The following is a 22,306-nucleotide window of genomic DNA, read 5'->3' as shown; positions in this document are numbered from 1 at the left end:
ATTGTATTAAATAAATTGATGGATGAAATTTATAAATCAGAACAAATCAAGCAAGTCAGTACTTCTATAAGACAAATTAACTTTATCAGAAACAAACATCCAATTGATTTATTGAAAGAAAAGGACATTGGGAATGTTGTACTCAAATCACTTGAAGATATGCCGAGAAATGTTGTATTCAAACCACTTCCTATCAAAGTAAAGGGTGAGCCTTATGGATTAGCAAAGTTTGATGATTGCTTCCTGGTTTCATTTCTCAGAAATAAAATTCACAAATACAACCAATCAGGAGAATGTATAAGCAAGATTACACTTCCAGAAGGTGTGATGGTTAACAGAATGTACAAAATGAAGAATGGCAACATAGCATTTAGTGATCTTGGTAATAAATGCATTCAAGAATGTGATATGAATGGTCATGTGATCAAATCCATTGGTAAGGGTGTATTGATGGATCCACGTGGTATTCACATAGATGAGGCAACTAATCGTATATATGTAGCAGATTGGAACAAAGGATGTGTGCTGTTTGATCTTAATAGTGGCAAGATATTGAAGAAAAAAGAAACACAAAGGGGATTCTTAGGGGGATACTACTCTGATGTTGCACTTACAAAAACTGGTCAACTACTTGTTGCAGATGCAGTAGACAACCAAATATTATTGTATGATGACAAGGACAAGTCACTGAAAGTACTCATCAATGAAGGAGATGAAGATGGTGAGGTGATGATGCCATGGGATGTTGTAGTTGATGAGAATGATAACATCATCATAGCAAGTAACAACAAACTACAACTATTCTGTAGTGATGGACATTTTATCAAAAGAATTGATAAACAAGAAGATGGAATTAGTTCACCACAGCAGTTATGTATCATTTCTCATAACCCATGTATGGTTGCTGTAGCACATTACAGTGATAGCACAATCAAAATGTTTGATTATTAAAAGCAAGTCTACCCTTCCCTATGTATATACATTAATTATATAAAGTATTTCCTATATAAATTGAAATATTCAATTTATTAAATCAAATTCTAAATGTTGTACATATCTGAATATGATCCATTTTTGCCTAATTCATAATAAATGAAAAAATATAAATAATATCTTTAGTATTTTAATTCTTAATCTAATCATTCAATGTGTATTTTTATATTATTACATTACATATTTTTAATATAACCCATGTATGGTTGCTGTAGCAAATTACAGTGACAGCACAATCAAAATGTTTAATTATTAAAATTGAACAAACGACTCTCCCCATGTAAGCATAAATTAAAATTATTTAATTATTATCATTATATATATTTTTTGTATATTGCATGTAATTCCTAATTAATGAAAAATACAACTAAGACAGTGTGTACATAGTAGTTTAATTTAGCAACAATTTAAAAATAAATTCTAGTATTTTATAGCCTTACCTAATGTGAACAGTAACTTCTATCTGTTAACGCTGTTAGGTGACAAGTGAGAATATCTAGATTATGAGAAAACACAATGCAGGCCTTTGTTACCTACAGTACTGTATACTGTAAAATGTAACAAAAAGATCATGTCAAATATATATATATATTGGTTGGGTCGACTTTTTCTCATTCTCACAGATTTCCTCATCTTTATCGTTTCAAAATAATTAATTAAATTTCAGTATATCACCGGGCGGTTTAGAATTAATGTTCTTTGCCTGATTTGTTTTTACTATAAACACAGTAGGCAAAGAAAATTAATTCTAAACCGCCCAGTGATATACTGAAATTTAATTAATTAATTTGAATATACTGTAAATGCCACATTTTACCTAGAAACACAAATTTTAAAATATCGTTGGTGTTTGGTGATTCTACAGCATCAAATAATGTTACAGTACTGAACTTAGAGAAAAAATTATGATGATTACATTCATTTATTTGTATATTCCTGGAGTGTGCAAATAATGCTTTGGTTTCAGTGTAATAAATTAAAATAAAGTCTAAAAATCAAAACTCAATTTACAACTTAGTTTTTTTAATATTACATGTGGGGGGGGGGGGGGGTGGTCTGCTTTCCGACTGCGAACCCCATCCCCAATATACCCTCCCTCATCTCTGAAAATCCTCCAAATACGTGCCTCACAGTACAAAAGGTTAACAAACTCGTATTCTACCTTCTTCCCTGTATGAGCGTACGTCGAGCAATACGTGTTGGTAAATTTCTAAAAGTTGCAATTGAATTGCTGATTTTCATCTGAAAAATAAATACGAATTTTTGGTTGCTGGATGTAACATGATATTGACACGTGTATCATCGTACTCATACAGTGAGCTGGGGGCGCGAACGAATTCGTACAAAGGACACTGCCAGACAACCGCGTACCTATTGTTTAGATCAGGCGGTTGAGATCACTGGCAGTATGTACTTCAAACTGCGAACGGTGTCGAAAGCGAAGACCTCGAAATCGAAGACCCTACGAAATGGTAGTGTACACAAAATCCGACCAAAATCATACAAAATCGTGATAACACCTTGACTTTACAGATTCTATAAAAATATTTCGATTTCAAAACATGACTTTATCTACGAATAAGCTCACACGTTTTCGCCAATGGAGTTAATATGGTTTACGAACACACACATCACGCTATTTGCAAGGCGACGGACGCAGAGCATTGAATTGATTGCAATATTAATTAATATCACTTTGTTCCGATAACTTTATAGCACACGTCGCCCAACAATTTAAAACTATATCCAAAGTATAGAAATAAACTACATAAAAGTAAATTTTTAGAAGTAAAGGATGGCGGTACTCTATTTAGGCTAATTTTAAGAGCCTATATAAAAAGTGTCCGTATTTAAATTTCACACTTGTTTTTAAAATGTTATACGCGTGAATACAACTATACAGAGATCCTTTTCCTATATGTTTATTATCTATAATATTTGCCTTTTATCTAATCTTACGATCGATAATCAATAAAGAACATAAAGCAGAAACGGTGTTGAACACCTCCACGGCACCGTGTTCCGTCATCGGTTCCCACTTGTAATGACACGCAAGGTTGTTCTTACGGCCCACTTTGCGTCGATGATATGGAAATTTCTGCTCTTAAAATATTTCCCGGGCCAAATTTGACAAAAAGCTAAATAGAACGAACGATAGGTATCCGCTCAGCAAATTTTTCTTATAAATTGATCGTTTCCTGCGACATATCATCTGTTTCATTTAATGATAACTGCGCGCATTGGTAAACATTCGTAACGGCTTCCATAATTCCGAAAAATCTTATTATTTTCATGCGATTATGTCAACGTTCACAAGACAAAAGCTATTCAATTCAACATATGCGCGCCAAAATTACAATTTTCCGATTTGTTTACGGTTGCAATGTGACGATAGTGTTCACCTTTAATTTATTTTTCAAATTTAAAACGGGTGTTTACTCATATCGGTGGTATTACCGACATTGTCAAAAGACATGTTTAATAAGTTCCAGTTCCGGCAACCACTAAATTGTCTTCATCATCATCTAAGTAAAAAAAAAGAAAAAGTGACTTTTGTTTTCAAGCACCCGTGATGAATACAAACAAGTGATACTCTCTATAAAGCTTTAATGATGATGGTGAATTTGTATCGGGCTTAACCACCAACCACCAACCTTCTATCGCACAGGCCTGTGGATGACGATTTTCAACAGATTGTCGACATCCCGATTCTAAATGTTTGCATTATCCCTGCCATGAGTCTCCATTAACAAAAGAAAATAAAAATCTTTAAACATTGAAGGACGGGCAGCTTCGGAAGAAACAGGTTACCGGTTGTGTAATGACCATTTAAATAGAGAATTGACACTGCACAAACAAATCTAACGAAATTATATACTATTAACGGGTTGTTAACGATCGAGCAACATTTGCAGAATACGCAGATGCTTATCTTTATATTTAGCCTTTTGTCAAATCATAATTTGAATACAGTAGGCCCATTATTTTTTATTTTGACAATAAAAAGATAAAACGTAAAGTTCCGTTAGTTCATGATAAGCTATTGGGACGAACTGTCAAATTTGGCCCGGGAAATATTTTAAGAGCTGAAATTGGTTTTCAGATCAACGCAAAGTGCGCCGTAAGAACGTGTCATCACAATAAGGAACCGACGTGTTCAACACCGTTTCTGTTTTACGTTCGTCATTGATTATCGATCGTAAGAGGGGATGCAAAATAGATAGAAGAGTATTTTCTTATGTTACGTCTACGATACGTTGCGGCATGATTTTTTTGTTTAGTGGTTTATAATTGGTGAAATGAAATATTTATTTTACTTGTTACATTTTTCTTTAAATAGTGCTGTCGCTTCAACAACCACACTAAATATACTGATACTGGTATATTATTTGCCCATTATGAATACATTATAAAAACATTTAGAAACTGGTGAATAATTATACCAGCATTAGTACACAACGGTGAAAATTTAAAAGTTTAAATAAAATGACTAAAGGAAAATAAATATCTTTTGTAATTTATTGATACATTTAGATAATAAACAATAGGCAAACATTTAATAGATAATAAACATACAGCAACATATTTAAATGCAAAAAAAAAGATCTCTCAACGTATAACATCTTAAAAAACAAGTGTGAAATCAAAATACGGACATGCAAAAAAAAAAAATCTCTCCATGGAGTAGAGCGCTCTCAACGTTTGAATACATCGTGAGGGAATTTCCCAAATGATCGGTAAACGTTCGTGGGTTTGGTTATTCATGGTTTGGTTATTCATGGTTTGGTCTACCAAGCGTTCCTGCTCCCAACTAGTCATCCATTCATAGAAGCCTTGATGAAGTAAGCCTACCTAGTGGTGGTGACCATAGAATGGTCCCGAGATACGACTAGGCTTATACTGTACTTCGGCTTTAGTCGAAAGAAAGATTGAAATATTGGTTAGAGAGTATACGGATAGAGTATACGATGATTATATTAGTGTAGATGATGTTTTGCATATTATAGATAGATAGGAAGATGAGTAGCCTAGTTGGATAATGATCTTTTAATGTATATCAATTGGACTGTCATGCGATAAATTTAATTGTCAGGAGCCCAGAGGGGTCAGCATAGCTGGAAAATCAACCAATTTTATGCCTGTGGCAATTATCTACGTAGGCCTACATATTAATGCATGGAAATGATAGTCACTCTGGCGCATTAATGTGATGGGTGTGGCTAGGAGGAGCATCGTAAAGGGTCAAAAAAGAATAAATGGTTGGAAAAACCCTGCTGCCTTTTTGGTGAGTCTATACTAGGTCTGGTAAACATTGAATAGATAAATCAGTGATTTTAAGACAAATTGTCTTATAGCAAATAAAATTTCAATGTAGAGATAAAATTTAACTTTTTTTTAACCGAATACTAAATACAGTAACAGGTTCCATGATTAACAGCGTCAGCACCTATTTGAATCTTTCTTACTTTTCAATAACCACGTCAGCACCTAATAAGAAGCTTAAGTACAACCATTATGAAAAGGTGACTTTAATATTTATTATTTACAAATTACAAACCGTTTCAAATTATAATTTATATGTTAAGCATTAACCTTAATGTTGGACAATTTCAAAGGGTTCAAATCCAATCTAACTCCATTAAAATAAATAATTTATAAGAATGTAGATGAATTTGATATTGGAAATTTGACCAAAATAAATGAATATCAACAATAGACTGTAGTTATTCTTAGAAAATATTGTTTGTTTTTGTTTTTTGGTTTTTGTTTTTTTTTGTATAGCTAAAACCACTATCCTTATTAATATGTTAGATTGAATAATTTATGTTGATTACAAATTAATATTGCAGGATGGCTAGCAACGACATTAGTCTACTTGGAGATATCGATGAGAAAGTACTAGAATGTTCTGTCTGTAATGGAAGGCTAGAAGATCCAAAATCACTTAGCTGCCTTCATAGTTTCTGTCTGAAGTGTTTGAAGAAATGGGTTCGTACCAATCATGGCAAGCTAACATGCCCTATTTGTCGCAAAGAGTATCCTATTCCAGTAGGAGGGCTTTAAAAACTTGCCCCAAATACCTTTCTTAACAACCTCCTGGAAACTGTGAAACAACATGAACAGAAAAGGAAGGTTAAAGGCACTACCTCTCTGTGCGTCTCTCATGCTCAACAATTGAAAATGTATTGTACAAAATGTAAAGTACCAATATGCATAGAATGCACTGAAATGGAACATGCTGCAGGAGATAGAAAACATGAACTAATTAACATTGTTACAGCATTTAATACGTTTAAGGAAACATCAGAAGACTTAAAGAAAGCTGCCAATGAATCGATACAAAAAATAGAAAATTTACTCAAAATAGTCACAAAGAATGCTAAAGAACTAGAAGAAAGTAAAGAGGAAAGCCTCACAGACATTGATAAACAAGTTCAAGAAATGTTTTTAATAATCCAGAAAAAAGCAGATGAAATGAAGAAAAAAGTTGAAGCAAATTATAAAAATGAAAAGAAAGTTAATGACTTACAAATTACAAAATTAACAAAAATCAATACTGAATTAAACACAAAGATGAGTTTCCTAAATCAGTTACTAAAGAGTGAGACAGCAACTGCTATGAAATCAAGTGAGATTGTATTAAACAAAATGATGGATGAAATTAATAAATCTGAAGAAATCAAGCAAGTCAATGCTACTAGACAAATTAACTTTATCAGAAACAAACAGCCATTTGATTTATTGAAAGAAATTGACATTGGAAATGTTGTATTCAAACCACTTACTATCAAAGTAGAGGGTATACCTACCGGAGTAGCAAAGTGTGATGATGATTGCTTGCTGGTTTCATTTTGCACAAATGAAATTCACAAGTACAAACAATCAGGAGAATGTACAAGCAAGATTACACTACCAAAAGGTGTGGAAGTTAACAGAATGTACAGAATGAAGAATGGCAACATAGCATTCAGTGATTTTGGTAATAAATGCATTCAAGTTTGTGATATGAATGGTCATGTTATCAAATCCATTGGTAAGGGTGTATTGATGAATCCACGTGGTATTCACATAGATGAGGCAACTAATGTTATATATGTAGCAGATTGGAACAATGGATGTGTGTTTATGTTTGACATAAGTAATAGTAAGCTGTTGAAGAAGATAGGAACACAAAAGAAATCATATTATTATGGATACTCTGATGTTGCACTTACAAAAACTGGTAAAGTAATTGTAGCATATAGAGGGCAGCATCAAGTATTATTGTATGATGACAAGGATAAGTCAATGAAAGTACTCATCAATAAAGGAGATGAAGATGGTAAGGTGTGGTACCCATGGGGAGTTGTAGTTGATGAGGATGATAACATCATCATAGCAAGTCAAAACAAACTACAACTATTCAGTAGTGATGGGCATTTTATCAAAAGAATTGATAAACAAGAAGATGGAATTAGTTTACCAAAGCAGTTATGTATCATTTCTCATAACCCATGTATGGTTGCTGTAGCAAATCGGGATGGCAAATCAATCAAAATGTTTTATTATTAAAGCAAGTCTACTCTTCCCCATGTATATAAATTAATTATATAAAGTATTTCCTATGAAAATTGAAATATTAAATTTATTAAATCAAAATATACATTTTTTACATATCTTAATGTGATCCATTTTGCTAATTCACATTTAATGAAAAAATATAATTAATATCTTTAGTATTTTAATTCTTAATCTAATCATTCAATGTATTTTTATATTATTACATTACATATTTTTCATATAACCCATGTATGGTTGCTGTAGCAAATTACGGTGACAACACCAACAAAATGTTTAATTACTAAAAACGAGTCTTCCCATGTATATAAATTACATGTATATAATATTTCCATTAAAATTTGTTTAAGCATAAATTAAAATTACTAAAATGTATTTACACTAAGACAGCGTTTACATAGTAGTTTAATTTAGCAACAATTTAAAAATAAATTCTATTATTTTCTAGAAAACACCTTACCTAATGTGAACAGTACCTTCTATCTGTTGCTAGGTGACAAGTGAGAATATCTTGAGAAAACACATTGCAGTCCGTTGTTACCTACTGTAAAAAAAAAAATCATGTAAAAATATATATATATATATATATATATATATATATATATATATATATATATATATATATATATATATATATATATATATATATATATATATATATATATATATATATATATATATATATATATATATATATATATATATATATATATATATATATATATATATATATATATATATATATATATATATATATATATATATATATATATATATATATATATATATATATATATATATATATATATATTTTTTTTTTTTTTTTTTTTTTTACATGATTTACGGTTTATACGGCAGTTTTTACTAAATAAATTGCATAAAACGAACAATTAAATATCCAAAGAGCATTTAACATGATGTTGGCATGTAGTTGATAACATTTTTTATCATGAAAATACTACCGGTGGTCCAGCCTTTGATTAGTGAAACCGTCACAAAAAGTTGTATACATTCCAGATACATCCTCACTTATGGCGGCGCCCTACCACGTGGACAATATTACTGTTACAGGGAAAATCGCGGATTACTCATTCTTGTGATATATATTCTTTGATCATACGAACGAATTCGTACAAAGGACACCACCAGACAACCGCGTACCTATTGTTTAGATCAGGCGGTTGAGATCACTGGCAGTCAGTATGTACATCAAACTGCGAACGGTGTCGAAAGCGAAGACCTCGAAATCGAAGACCCTACGAAATGGTAGTGTACACAAAATCCGACCAAAATCATACAAAATCGTGATAACACCTTGAATTTACAGATTCCATAAAAATATTTCGATTTCAATCGTTATGTTTTCAAAAAAACATGACTTTATCTACGAATAAACCTCACGCGTTTTCGCCAATGGATGCAATATGGTTTTACGAACACACACATCACGCTATTTGCAAGGCGACGGACGCAGAGCATTGAATTGATTGCAATATTAATTAATATCACTTTGTTCCGATAACTTTATAGCACACGTCGCCCGACAATTTAAAACTATATCCAAAGTATAGAAATAAACTACATAAAAGTAAATTTTAAGAAGTAAAGGATGGCGGTAGGACTATTTAGGCTAATTTTAAGAGCCTATATAAAAAGTGTCCGTATTTAAATTTCACACTGGTTTTTAAAAATGTTATACGCGTGAATACAACTTACAGAGATCCTTTGCTATATGTTTATTATCTATAATATTTGCCTTTTATCTAATCTTACGATCGATAATCAATGAAGAACATAAAGCAGAAACGGTGTTGGAACAACTCTACGGCACCGTGTTCCGTCGTCGGTTCCCACTTGTAATGACACGCAAGGTTGTTCTTAAGGCCCACTTTGCGTCGATAATATGGAAATTTCTGCTCTTAAAATATTTCCCGGGCCAAATTTGACAGAATATATTCAAATTATGATTTGACAAAAAGCTAAAATGAACGAACGATAGGTATCCGCTCTGCAAATTTTTATTATAAATCGATCGTTTCCTGCGACATATCTGTTTCATTTAATGATAACTGCGCGCATAATTGGTAAACATTCGTAACGGCTTCCATAATTCCGAAAAATCTTATTATTTTCATGCCATTATGTCAACGTTCACAAGACAAAAGCTATTAAACATTATGCGCGCCAAAATTACAATTTTCCGATTTGTTTACGGTTGCAATGTGACGATAGTGTTCACCTTTGATTTATTTTTCAAATTTAAAACGGGTGTTTACTCATATCGGTGGTATTACCGACATTGTCAAAAGACATGTTTAATAAGTTCCAGTTCCGACAACCACTAAATTGTCTTCATCATCTGTCAAAGTTTAAAAAAAAAAGTGACTTTTGTTTTCAAGCACCCGTGATGAATACAAACAAGTGATACTCTCTATAAAGCTTTAATGATGATGGTGAATTTGTATCGGGCTTAACCACCAACCACCAACCTTCTATCGCACAGGCCTGTGGATGACGATTTTCAACAGATTGTCGACATCCCGATTCTAAATGTTTGCATTATCCCTGCCATGAGTCTCCATTAACAAAAGAAAATAAAAATCTTTAAACATTGAAGGACGGGCAGCTTCGGAAGAAACAGGTTACCGGTTGTGTAATGACCATTTAAATAGAGAATTGACACTGCACAAACAAATCTAACGAAATTATATACTATTAACGGGTTGTTAACGATCGAGCAACATTTGCAGAATACGCAGATGCTTATCTTTATATTTAGCCTTTTGTCAAATCATAATTTGAATACAGTAGGCCCATTATTTTTTATTTTGACAATAAAAAGATAAAACGTAAAGTTCCGTTAGTTCATGATAAGCTATTGGGACGAACTGTCAAATTTGGCCCGGGAAATATTTTAAGAGCTGAAATTGGTTTTCAGATCAACGCAAAGTGCGCCGTAAGAACGTGTCATCACAATAAGGAACCGACGTGTTCAACACCGTTTCTGTTTTACGTTCGTCATTGATTATCGATCGTAAGAGGGGATGCAAAATAGATAGAAGAGTATTTTCTTATGTTACGTCTACGATACGTTGCGGCATGATTTTTTTGTTTAGTGGTTTATAATTGGTGAAATGAAATATTTATTTTACTTGTTACATTTTTCTTTAAATAGTGCTGTCGCTTCAACAACCACACTAAATATACTGATACTGGTATATTATTTGCACATTATGAATACATTATAAAAACATTTAGAAACTGGTGAATAATTATACCAGCATTAGTACACAACGGTGAAAATTTAAAAGTTTAAATAAAATGACTAAAGGAAAATAAATATCTTTTGTAATTTATTGATACATTTAGATAATAAACAATAGGCAAACATTTAATAGATAATAAACATACAGCAACATATTTAAATGCAAAAAAAAAGATCTCTCAACGTATAACATCTTAAAAAACAAGTGTGAAATCAAAATACGGACATGCAAAAAAAAAAAATCTCTCCATGGAGTAGAGCGCTCTCAACGTTTGAATACATCGTGAGGGAATTTCCCAAATGATCGGTAAACGTTCGTGGGTTTGGTTATTCATGGTTTGGTTATTCATGGTTTGGTCTACCAAGCGTTCCTGCTCCCAACTAGTCATCCATTCATAGAAGCCTTGATGAAGTAAGCCTACCTAGTGGTGGTGACCATAGAATGGTCCCGAGATACGACTAGGCTTATACTGTACTTCGGCTTTAGTCGAAAGAAAGATTGAAATATTGGTTAGAGAGTATACGGATAGAGTATACGATGATTATATTAGTGTAGATGATGTTTTGCATATTATAGATAGATAGGAAGATGAGTAGCCTAGTTGGATAATGATCTTTTAATGTATATCAATTGGACTGTCATGCGATAAATTTAATTGTCAGGAGCCCAGAGGGGTCAGCATAGCTGGAAAATCAACCAATTTTATGCCTGTGGCAATTATCTACGTAGGCCTACATATTAATGCATGGAAATGATAGTCACTCTGGCGCATTAATGTGATGGGTGTGGCTAGGAGGAGCATCGTAAAGGGTCAAAAAAGAATAAATGGTTGGAAAAACCCTGCTGCCTTTTTGGTGAGTCTATACTAGGTCTGGTAAACATTGAATAGATAAATCAGTGATTTTAAGACAAATTGTCTTATAGCAAATAAAATTTCAATGTAGAGATAAAATTTAACTTTTTTTTAACCGAATACTAAATACAGTAACAGGTTCCATGATTAACAGCGTCAGCACCTATTTGAATCTTTCTTACTTTTCAATAACCACGTCAGCACCTAATAAGAAGCTTAAGTACAACCATTATGAAAAGGTGACTTTAATATTTATTATTTACAAATTACAAACCGTTTCAAATTATAATTTATATGTTAAGCATTAACCTTAATGTTGGACAATTTCAAAGGGTTCAAATCCAATCTAACTCCATTAAAATAAATAATTTATAAGAATGTAGATGAATTTGATATTGGAAATTTGACCAAAATAAATGAATATCAACAATAGACTGTAGTTATTCTTAGAAAATATTGTTTGTTTTTGTTTTTTGGTTTTTGTTTTTTTTTGTATAGCTAAAACCACTATCCTTATTAATATGTTAGATTGAATAATTTATGTTGATTACAAATTAATATTGCAGGATGGCTAGCAACGACATTAGTCTACTTGGAGATATCGATGAGAAAGTACTAGAATGTTCTGTCTGTAATGGAAGGCTAGAAGATCCAAAATCACTTAGCTGCCTTCATAGTTTCTGTCTGAAGTGTTTGAAGAAATGGGTTCGTACCAATCATGGCAAGCTAACATGCCCTATTTGTCGCAAAGAGTATCCTATTCCAGTAGGAGGGCTTCAAAAACTTGCCCCAAATACCTTTCTTAACAACCTCCTGGAAACTGTGAAACAACATGAACAGAAAAGGAAGGTTAAAGGCACTACCTCTCTGTGCGTCTCTCATGCTCAACAATTGAAAATGTATTGTACAAAATGTAAAGTACCAATATGCATAGAATGCACTGAAATGGAACATGCTGCAGGAGATGGAAAACATGAACTAATTAACATTGTTACAGCATTTAATACGTTTAAGGAAACATCAGAAGACTTAAAGAAAGCTGCCAATGAATCGATACAAAAAATAGAAAATTTACTCAAAATAGTCACAAAGAATGCTAAAGAACTAGAAGAAAGTAAAGAGGAAAGCCTCACAGACATTGATAAACAAGTTCAAGAAATGTTTTTAATAATCCAGAAAAAAGCAGATGAAATGAAGAAAAAAGTTGAAGCAAATTATAAAAATGAAAAGAAAGTTAATGACTTACAAATTACAAAATTAACAAAAATCAATACTGAATTAAACACAAAGATGAGTTTCCTAAATCAGTTACTAAAGAGTGAGACAGCAACTGCTATGAAATCAAGTGAGATTGTATTAAACAAAATGATGGATGAAATTAATAAATCTGAAGAAATCAAGCAAGTCAATGCTACTAGACAAATTAACTTTATCAGAAACAAACAGCCATTTGATTTATTGAAAGAAATTGACATTGGAAATGTTGTATTCAAACCACTTACTATCAAAGTAGAGGGTATACCTACCGGAGTAGCAAAGTGTGATGATGATTGCTTGCTGGTTTCATTTTGCACAAATGAAATTCACAAGTACAAACAATCAGGAGAATGTACAAGCAAGATTACACTACCAAAAGGTGTGGAAGTTAACAGAATGTACAGAATGAAGAATGGCAACATAGCATTCAGTGATTTTGGTAATAAATGCATTCAAGTTTGTGATATGAATGGTCATGTTATCAAATCCATTGGTAAGGGTGTATTGATGAATCCACGTGGTATTCACATAGATGAGGCAACTAATGTTATATATGTAGCAGATTGGAACAATGGATGTGTGTTTATGTTTGACATAAGTAATAGTAAGCTGTTGAAGAAGATAGGAACACAAAAGAAATCATATTATTATGGATACTCTGATGTTGCACTTACAAAAACTGGTAAAGTAATTGTAGCATATAGAGGGCAGCATCAAGTATTATTGTATGATGACAAGGATAAGTCAATGAAAGTACTCATCAATAAAGGAGATGAAGATGGTAAGGTGTGGTACCCATGGGGAGTTGTAGTTGATGAGGATGATAACATCATCATAGCAAGTCAAAACAAACTACAACTATTCAGTAGTGATGGGCATTTTATCAAAAGAATTGATAAACAAGAAGATGGAATTAGTTTACCAAAGCAGTTATGTATCATTTCTCATAACCCATGTATGGTTGCTGTAGCAAATCGGGATGGCAAATCAATCAAAATGTTTTATTATTAAAGCAAGTCTACTCTTCCCCATGTATATAAATTAATTATATAAAGTATTTCCTATGAAAATTGAAATATTAAATTTATTAAATCAAAATATAAATTTTTTACATATCTTAATGTGATCCATTTTGCTAATTCACATTTAATGAAAAAATATAATTAATATCTTTAGTATTTTAATTCTTAATCTAATCATTCAATGTATTTTTATATTATTACATTACATATTTTTCATATAACCCATGTATGGTTGCTGTAGCAAATTACGGTGACAACACCAACAAAATGTTTAATTACTAAAAACGAGTCTTCCCATGTATATAAATTACATGTATATAATATTTCCATTAAAATTTGTTTAAGCATAAATTAAAATTACTAAAATGTATTTACACTAAGACAGCGTTTACATAGTAGTTTAATTTAGCAACAATTTAAAAATAAATTCTATTATTTTCTAGAAAACACCTTACCTAATGTGAACAGTACCTTCTATCTGTTGCTAGGTGACAAGTGAGAATATCTTGAGAAAACACATTGCAGTCCGTTGTTACCTACTGTAAAAAAAAAAATCATGTAAAAATATATATATATATATATATATATTTTTTTTTTTTTTTTTTTTTACATGATTTACGGTTTATACGGCAGTTTTTACTAAATAAATTGCATAAAACGAACAATTAAATATCCAAAGAGCATTTAACATGATGTTGGCATGTAGTTGATAACATTTTTTATCATGAAAATACTACCGGTGGTCCAGCCTTTGATTAGTGAAACCGTCACAAAAAGTTGTATACATTCCAGATACATCCTCACTTATGGCGGCGCCCTACCACGTGGACAATATTACTGTTACAGGGAAAATCGCGGATTACTCATTCTTGTGATATATATTCTTTGATCATACGAACGAATTCGTACAAAGGACACCACCAGACAACCGCGTACCTATTGTTTAGATCAGGCGGTTGAGATCACTGGCAGTCAGTATGTACATCAAACTGCGAACGGTGTCGAAAGCGAAGACCTCGAAATCGAAGACCCTACGAAATGGTAGTGTACACAAAATCCGACCAAAATCATACAAAATCGTGATAACACCTTGAATTTACAGATTCCATAAAAATATTTCGATTTCAATCGTTATGTTTTCAAAAAAACATGACTTTATCTACGAATAAACCTCACGCGTTTTCGCCAATGGATGCAATATGGTTTTACGAACACACACATCACGCTATTTGCAAGGCGACGGACGCAGAGCATTGAATTGATTGCAATATTAATTAATATCACTTTGTTCCGATAACTTTATAGCACACGTCGCCCGACAATTTAAAACTATATCCAAAGTATAGAAATAAACTACATAAAAGTAAATTTTAAGAAGTAAAGGATGGCGGTAGGACTATTTAGGCTAATTTTAAGAGCCTATATAAAAAGTGTCCGTATTTAAATTTCACACTGGTTTTTAAAAATGTTATACGCGTGAATACAACTTACAGAGATCCTTTTGCTATATGTTTATTATCTATAATATTTGCCTTTTATCTAATCTTACGATCGATAATCAATGAAGAACATAAAGCAGAAACGGTGTTGGAACAACTCTACGGCACCGTGTTCCGTCGTCGGTTCCCACTTGTAATGACACGCAAGGTTGTTCTTAAGGCCCACTTTGCGTCGATAATATGGAAATTTCTGCTCTTAAAATATTTCCCGGGCCAAATTTGACAGAATATATTCAAATTATGATTTGACAAAAAGCTAAAATGAACGAACGATAGGTATCCGCTCTGCAAATTTTTATTATAAATCGATCGTTTCCTGCGACATATCTGTTTCATTTAATGATAACTGCGCGCATAATTGGTAAACATTCGTAACGGCTTCCATAATTCCGAAAAATCTTATTATTTTCATGCCATTATGTCAACGTTCACAAGACAAAAGCTATTAAACATTATGCGCGCCAAAATTACAATTTTCCGATTTGTTTACGGTTGCAATGTGACGATAGTGTTCACCTTTGATTTATTTTTCAAATTTAAAACGGGTGTTTACTCATATCGGTGGTATTACCGACATTGTCAAAAGACATGTTTAATAAGTTCCAGTTCCGACAACCACTAAATTGTCTTCATCATCTGTCAAAGTTTAAAAAAAAAAAGTGACTTTTGTTTTCAAGCACCCGTGATGAATACAAACAAGTGATACTCTCTATAAAGCTTTAATGATGATGGTGAATTTGTATCGGGCTTAACCACCAACCACCAACCTTCTATCGCACAGGCCTGTGGATGACGATTTTCAACAGATTGTCGACATCCCGATTCTAAATGTTTGCATTATCCCTGCCATGAGTCTCCATTAACAAAAGAAAATAAAAATCTTTAAACATTGAAGGACGGGCAGCTTCGGAAGAAACAGGTTACCGGTTGTGTAATGACCATTTAAATAGAGAATTGACACTGCACAAACAAATCTAACGAAATTATATACTATTAACGGGTTGTTAACGATCGAGCAACATTTGCAGAATACGCAGATGCTTATCTTTATATTTAGCCTTTTGTCAAATCATAATTTGAATACAGTAGGCCCATTATTTTTTATTTTGACAATAAAAAGATAAAACGTAAAGTTCCGTTAGTTCATGATAAGCTATTGGGACGAACTGTCAAATTTGGCCCGGGAAATATTTTAAGAGCTGAAATTGGTTTTCAGATCAGGGCAAAGTGCGCCGTAAGAACGTGTCATCACAATAAGGAACCGACGTGTTCAACACCGTTTCTGTTTTACGTTCGTCATTGATTATCGATCGTAAGAGGGGATGCAAAATAGATAGAAGAGTATTTTCTTATGTTACGTCTACGATACGTTGCGGCATGATTTTTTTGTTTAGTGGTTTATAATTGGTGAAATGAAATATTTATTTTACTTGTTACATTTTTCTTTAAATAGTGCTGTCGCTTCAACAACCACACTAAATATACTGATACTGGTATATTATTTGCACATTATGAATACATTATAAAAACATTTAGAAACTGGTGAATAATTATACCAGCATTAGTACACAACGGTGAAAATTTAAAAGTTTAAATAAAATGACTAAAGGAAAATAAATATCTTTTGTAATTTATTGATACATTTAGATAATAAACAATAGGCAAACATTTAATAGATAATAAACATACAGCAACATATTTAAATGCAAAAAAAAAGATCTCTCAACGTATAACATCTTAAAAAACAAGTGTGAAATCAAAATACGGACATGCAAAAAAAAAAAATCTCTCCATGGAGTAGAGCGCTCTCAACGTTTGAATACATCGTGAGGGAATTTCCCAAATGATCGGTAAACGTTCGTGGGTTTGGTTATTCATGGTTTGGTTATTCATGGTTTGGTCTACCAAGCGTTCCTGCTCCCAACTAGTCATCCATTCATAGAAGCCTTGATGAAGTAAGCCTACCTAGTGGTGGTGACCATAGAATGGTCCCGAGATACGACTAGGCTTATACTGTACTTCGGCTTTAGTCGAAAGAAAGATTGAAATATTGGTTAGAGAGTATACGGATAGAGTATACGATGATTATATTAGTGTAGATGATGTTTTGCATATTATAGATAGATAGGAAGATGAGTAGCCTAGTTGGATAATGATCTTTTAATGTATATCAATTGGACTGTCATGCGATAAATTTAATTGTCAGGAGCCCAGAGGGGTCAGCATAGCTGGAAAATCAACCAATTTTATGCCTGTGGCAATTATCTACGTAGGCCTACATATTAATGCATGGAAATGATAGTCACTCTGGCGCATTAATGTGATGGGTGTGGCTAGGAGGAGCATCGTAAAGGGTCAAAAAAGAATAAATGGTTGGAAAAACCCTGCTGCCTTTTTGGTGAGTCTATACTAGGTCTGGTAAACATTGAATAGATAAATCAGTGATTTTAAGACAAATTGTCTTATAGCAAATAAAATTTCAATGTAGAGATAAAATTTAACTTTTTTTTAACCGAATACTAAATACAGTAACAGGTTCCATGATTAACAGCGTCAGCACCTATTTGAATCTTTCTTACTTTTCAATAACCACGTCAGCACCTAATAAGAAGCTTAAGTACAACCATTATGAAAAGGTGACTTTAATATTTATTATTTACAAATTACAAACCGTTTCAAATTATAATTTATATGTTAAGCATTAACCTTAATGTTGGACAATTTCAAAGGGTTCAAATCCAATCTAACTCCATTAAAATAAATAATTTATAAGAATGTAGATGAATTTGATATTGGAAATTTGACCAAAATGAATATCAACAATAGACTGTAGTTATTCTTAGAAAATATTGTTTGTTTGTATAGCTAAAACCACTATCCTTATTAATATGTTAGATTGAATAATTTATGTTGATTACAAATTAATATTGCAGGATGGCTAGCAACGACATTAGTCTACTTGGAGATATCGATGAGAAAGTACTAGAATGTTCTGTCTGTAATGGAAGGCTAGAAGATCCAAAATCACTTAGCTCATGCCTTCATAGTTTCTGTCTGAAGTGTTTGGAGAAATGGGTTCGTACCAATCATGGCAAGCTAACATGCCCTATTTGTCGCAAAGAGTATCCTATTCCAGTAGGAGGGCTTCAAAAACTTGCCCCAAATACTTTTCTTCACAACCTCCTGGAAACTGTGAAACAACATGAACAGAAAAGGAAGGTTAAAGGCACTTCCTCTCTGTGCGTCTCTCATGCTCAACAATTGAAAATGTATTGTACAAAATGTAAAGTACCAATATGCATAGAATGCACTGAAATGGAACATGCTGCAGGAGATGGAAAACATGAACTAATTAACATTGTAACAGCATTTAATGCGTTTAAGGAAACATCAGAAGACTTAAAGAAAGCTGCCAATGAATCGATACAAAATATAGAAAATTCACTCAAAATAGTCACAAAGAATGCTAAAGAACTAGAAGAAAGTAAAGAGGCAAGTCTCACAGATATTGATAACCAAGTTCAAGAAATGTTTTTAATAATCCAGAAAAAAGCAGATGAAATGAAGAAAAAAGTTGAAGCAAATTATAAAAATGAAAAGAAAGTTAATGACTTACAAATTACAAAATTAACAAAAATCAATGCTGAATTAAACACAAATATGAGTTCCCTAAATCATTTACTAAAGAGTGAGACAGCAACTGCTATGAAATCAAGTGAGATTGTATTAAACAAAATGATGGATGAAATTAATAAATCTGAAGAAATCAAGCAAGTCAATACTACTAGACAAATTAACTTTATCAGAAACAAACAGCCATTTGATTTATTGAAAGAAATTGACATTGGAAATGTTGTATTCAAACCACTTACTATCAAAGTAGAGAGTATACCTACAGGAGTAGCAAAGTGTGATGATGATTGCTTGCTGGTTTCATTTCGCAAAAATGAAATTCACAAGTACAAACAATCAGGAGAATGTACAAGCAAGATTACACTACCAGAAGGTGTGATGATTAACAGAATGTACAGAATGAAGAATGGCAACATAGCATTCAGTGATTTTGGTAATAAATGCATTCAAGTATGTGATATGAATGGTCATGTCATCAAATCCATTGGTAAGGGTGTATTGATGAATCCATGGGGTATTCACATAGATGAGGCAACTAATGTTATGTATGTAGCAGATTTGCACATTAACTGTGTGTTTATGTTTGACATAATTAATGGTGTGTTGAAGAAGATAGGAACACAAAATAAAGAACATAGATACTCTGATATTGCACTTACAAAAACTGGTAAAGTACTTGTATCAGATGCAAGAAACCATCAAGTATTATTGTATGATGACAAGAACAAGTCAATGAAAGTACTCATCAATAAAGGAGATGAAGATGGTAAAGTGAGGTGGCCAAAAGGAGTTGTAGTTGATGAAGATGATAACATCATCATAGCAAGTATAGACAAACTACAACTATTCAGTAGTACCTCTCTGTGTGCCTCTCATGATCAACCATTGAAAATGTATTGTACAAAATGTAAAGTACCAATATGCATAGAATGCACTGCAATGGAACATGCCGCAGGCGATGGAAAACATGAACTAATTAACATTGTTACAGCATTTAATACGTTTAACGAAACATCAGAAGACTTAAAGAAAGCTGCCAATGAATCGATACAAAAAATAGAAAATGTACTCAAAATAGTCAGAAAGAATGCTAAAGAACTAGAAGAAAGTAAAGATGCAAGTCTCACAGATATTGATAACCAAGTTCAAGAAATGTTTTTAATAATCCAGAAAAAAGCAGATGAAATGAAGAAAAAAGTTGAAGAAAATTATGAAAATGAAAAGAAAGTTAATGATGTACAAATTACAAAATTAAAAAAGATCAACGCTGAATTAAACATAAATATGAGTTCCCTAAATCAGTTACTAAAGAGTGAGACAGCAACTGCTATGAAATCAAGTGAGATTGTATTAAATAAATTGATGGATGAAATTAATAAATCTGAAGAAATCAAGCAAGTCAGAACAAGTAGACAAATTAACTTTATAAGAAACCAACATCCAATTGATTTATTGAAAGAAAATGACATTGGAAATGTTGTACTCAAATCACATACTATCAAAGTAGAGGATAAACCTAGAGGAGTAGTAAAGTGTGATGATGATTGCTTGCTGGTTTCATTTAACACAAATGAAATTCACAAGTACAACCAATCAGGAGAAAGTATACGCAAGATTACACTACCAGAAGATGTGATGGTTTACAGAATGTACAGAATGAAGAATGGCAACATAGCATTCAGTGATTTTGGTAATAAATGCATTCAAGTATGTGATATGAATGGTCATGTCATCAAATCCATTGGTAAGGGTGTATTGATGAATCCATGGGGTATTCACATAGATGAGGCAAATAATGTTGTATATGTAGCAGATTGGCACATTGAATGTGTGTTCATGTTTGACATTAATAGTGGTAAGCAGTTGAAGAAGATAGGATCACAAAAGGAATCATATTATTGTGGATACTATGATGTTACACTTACAAAAACTGGTAAAGTACTTGTAGCACATGCAGCACAGCATCAAGTATTATTGTATGATGACAAGGACAAGTCAATGAAAGTACTCATCAATGAAGGAGTTAAAGATGGTAAAGTGAAGTACCCAGGTGGAGTTGTAGTTGATGAGGATGATAACATCATCATAGCAAGTTACCACAAACTACAACTATTCAGTAGTGATGGACATTTTATCAAAAGAATTGATAAACAAGAAGATGGAATTAGTTCACCACAGCAGTTATGTATCATTTCTCATAACCCATGTATGGTTGCTGTAGCACATTACAGTGATAGCACAATCAAAATGTTTAATTATTAAAAGCAAGTCTACCCTTCCCCATGTATATACATTAATTATATAAAGTATTTCCTATATAAATTGAAATATTCAATTTATTAAATCAAATTATAAATGTTGTACAAATCTGAATGTGGTCCATTTTTGCCTAATTCATAATAAATGAAAAAATATAAATAATATCTTTAGTTTCTTAATCTAATCATTCAATGTGTATTTTTATATTATTACATTACATATTTTTCATATAACCCATGTATGGTTGCTGTAGCAACAAAATGTTTAATTACTAAAATTGAACAAACGACTCTTCCCATGTATATAAATTACATGTATATAATATTTCCATTAAAATTTGTTTAAGCATAAATTAAAATGATTAAAATGTATTTATCCTTTAATTATCATTATACGTATTTTTTTTGTATATTGCATGTAATTCCTAATTATGAAAAATACAACTAAGACAGTGTTTACATAGTTTAATTTAGCAACAATTTAAAAATAAATTCTATTATTTTCTAGAAAACACCTTACCTAATGTGAACAGTACCTTCTATCTGTTGCTAGGTGACAAGAGAGAATATCTTATGAGAAAACACAATGCAGTCCGTTGTTACCTACTGTATACTGTAAAATGTAAACAAAAAAAATCATGTAAAAAATATATATATATATATATAGTGTATAATAACAATCTTAAGTCAAGTGCAAGTGAAAAGGAAAAAATGCAACATTTTACACAGAAACAGAAAATGTAAAAATGTTGTTGGTGTTTGATGATTCTATAGCATCAAATAATGTTACAATACTGAACTTAGAGAAAAAATTATGATGATTACATTGTATATTCCTTGAACATGCAAATAATGCTTTGGCTTTAGTGTAATAAATTAAAATAAAGTCTAAAAATCAAAACTCAATTTACAACTTAGTTTTTCATTATTACAGGGGGGGGGGGGGTTGTTCTGCTTTTCGACTGCG

General features: G+C 32.1%; 1 protein-coding gene and 1 long non-coding RNA gene across 2 annotated transcripts in view; one reads left to right on the top strand and one right to left on the bottom strand.

The window, feature by feature from the left end:
* Window positions 1–1,797: 1,797 nt before the first annotated feature.
* LOC140055107 (uncharacterized) overlaps window positions 1,798–22,306 on the bottom strand; it is a 63,995-nt gene continuing 43,486 nt past the window's right edge. Inside the window, exons 8-12 of the long non-coding RNA XR_011846623.1 lie at window positions 21,860–21,952; window positions 14,405–14,488; window positions 8,012–8,095; window positions 2,156–2,235; window positions 1,798–1,810 (exon numbers count right to left, since the gene is read on the bottom strand). This is a non-coding gene — a long non-coding RNA (uncharacterized lncRNA). The remainder of the gene's footprint in view (window positions 1,811–2,155; window positions 2,236–8,011; window positions 8,096–14,404; window positions 14,489–21,859; window positions 21,953–22,306) is intronic.
* LOC140054504 (uncharacterized) lies at window positions 17,905–21,348 on the top strand. The gene is made up of 2 exons (XM_072099520.1): window positions 17,905–18,084; window positions 18,382–21,348. Exons 1-2 carry the CDS (start codon window positions 18,077–18,079, stop codon window positions 21,341–21,343), a joined length of 2,970 nt encoding a protein of 989 aa, XP_071955621.1. The 5' UTR covers window positions 17,905–18,076; the 3' UTR covers window positions 21,344–21,348.

Source organism: Antedon mediterranea, chromosome 7 (assembly GCF_964355755.1).
Source record: "Antedon mediterranea chromosome 7, ecAntMedi1.1, whole genome shotgun sequence".
Taxonomy (NCBI): Eukaryota; Metazoa; Echinodermata; class Crinoidea; order Comatulida; family Antedonidae; genus Antedon; species Antedon mediterranea.
The sequence above is the reverse complement of the archived record's forward strand: the minus strand, read 5'-3'. Positions and strand labels throughout refer to the sequence as shown.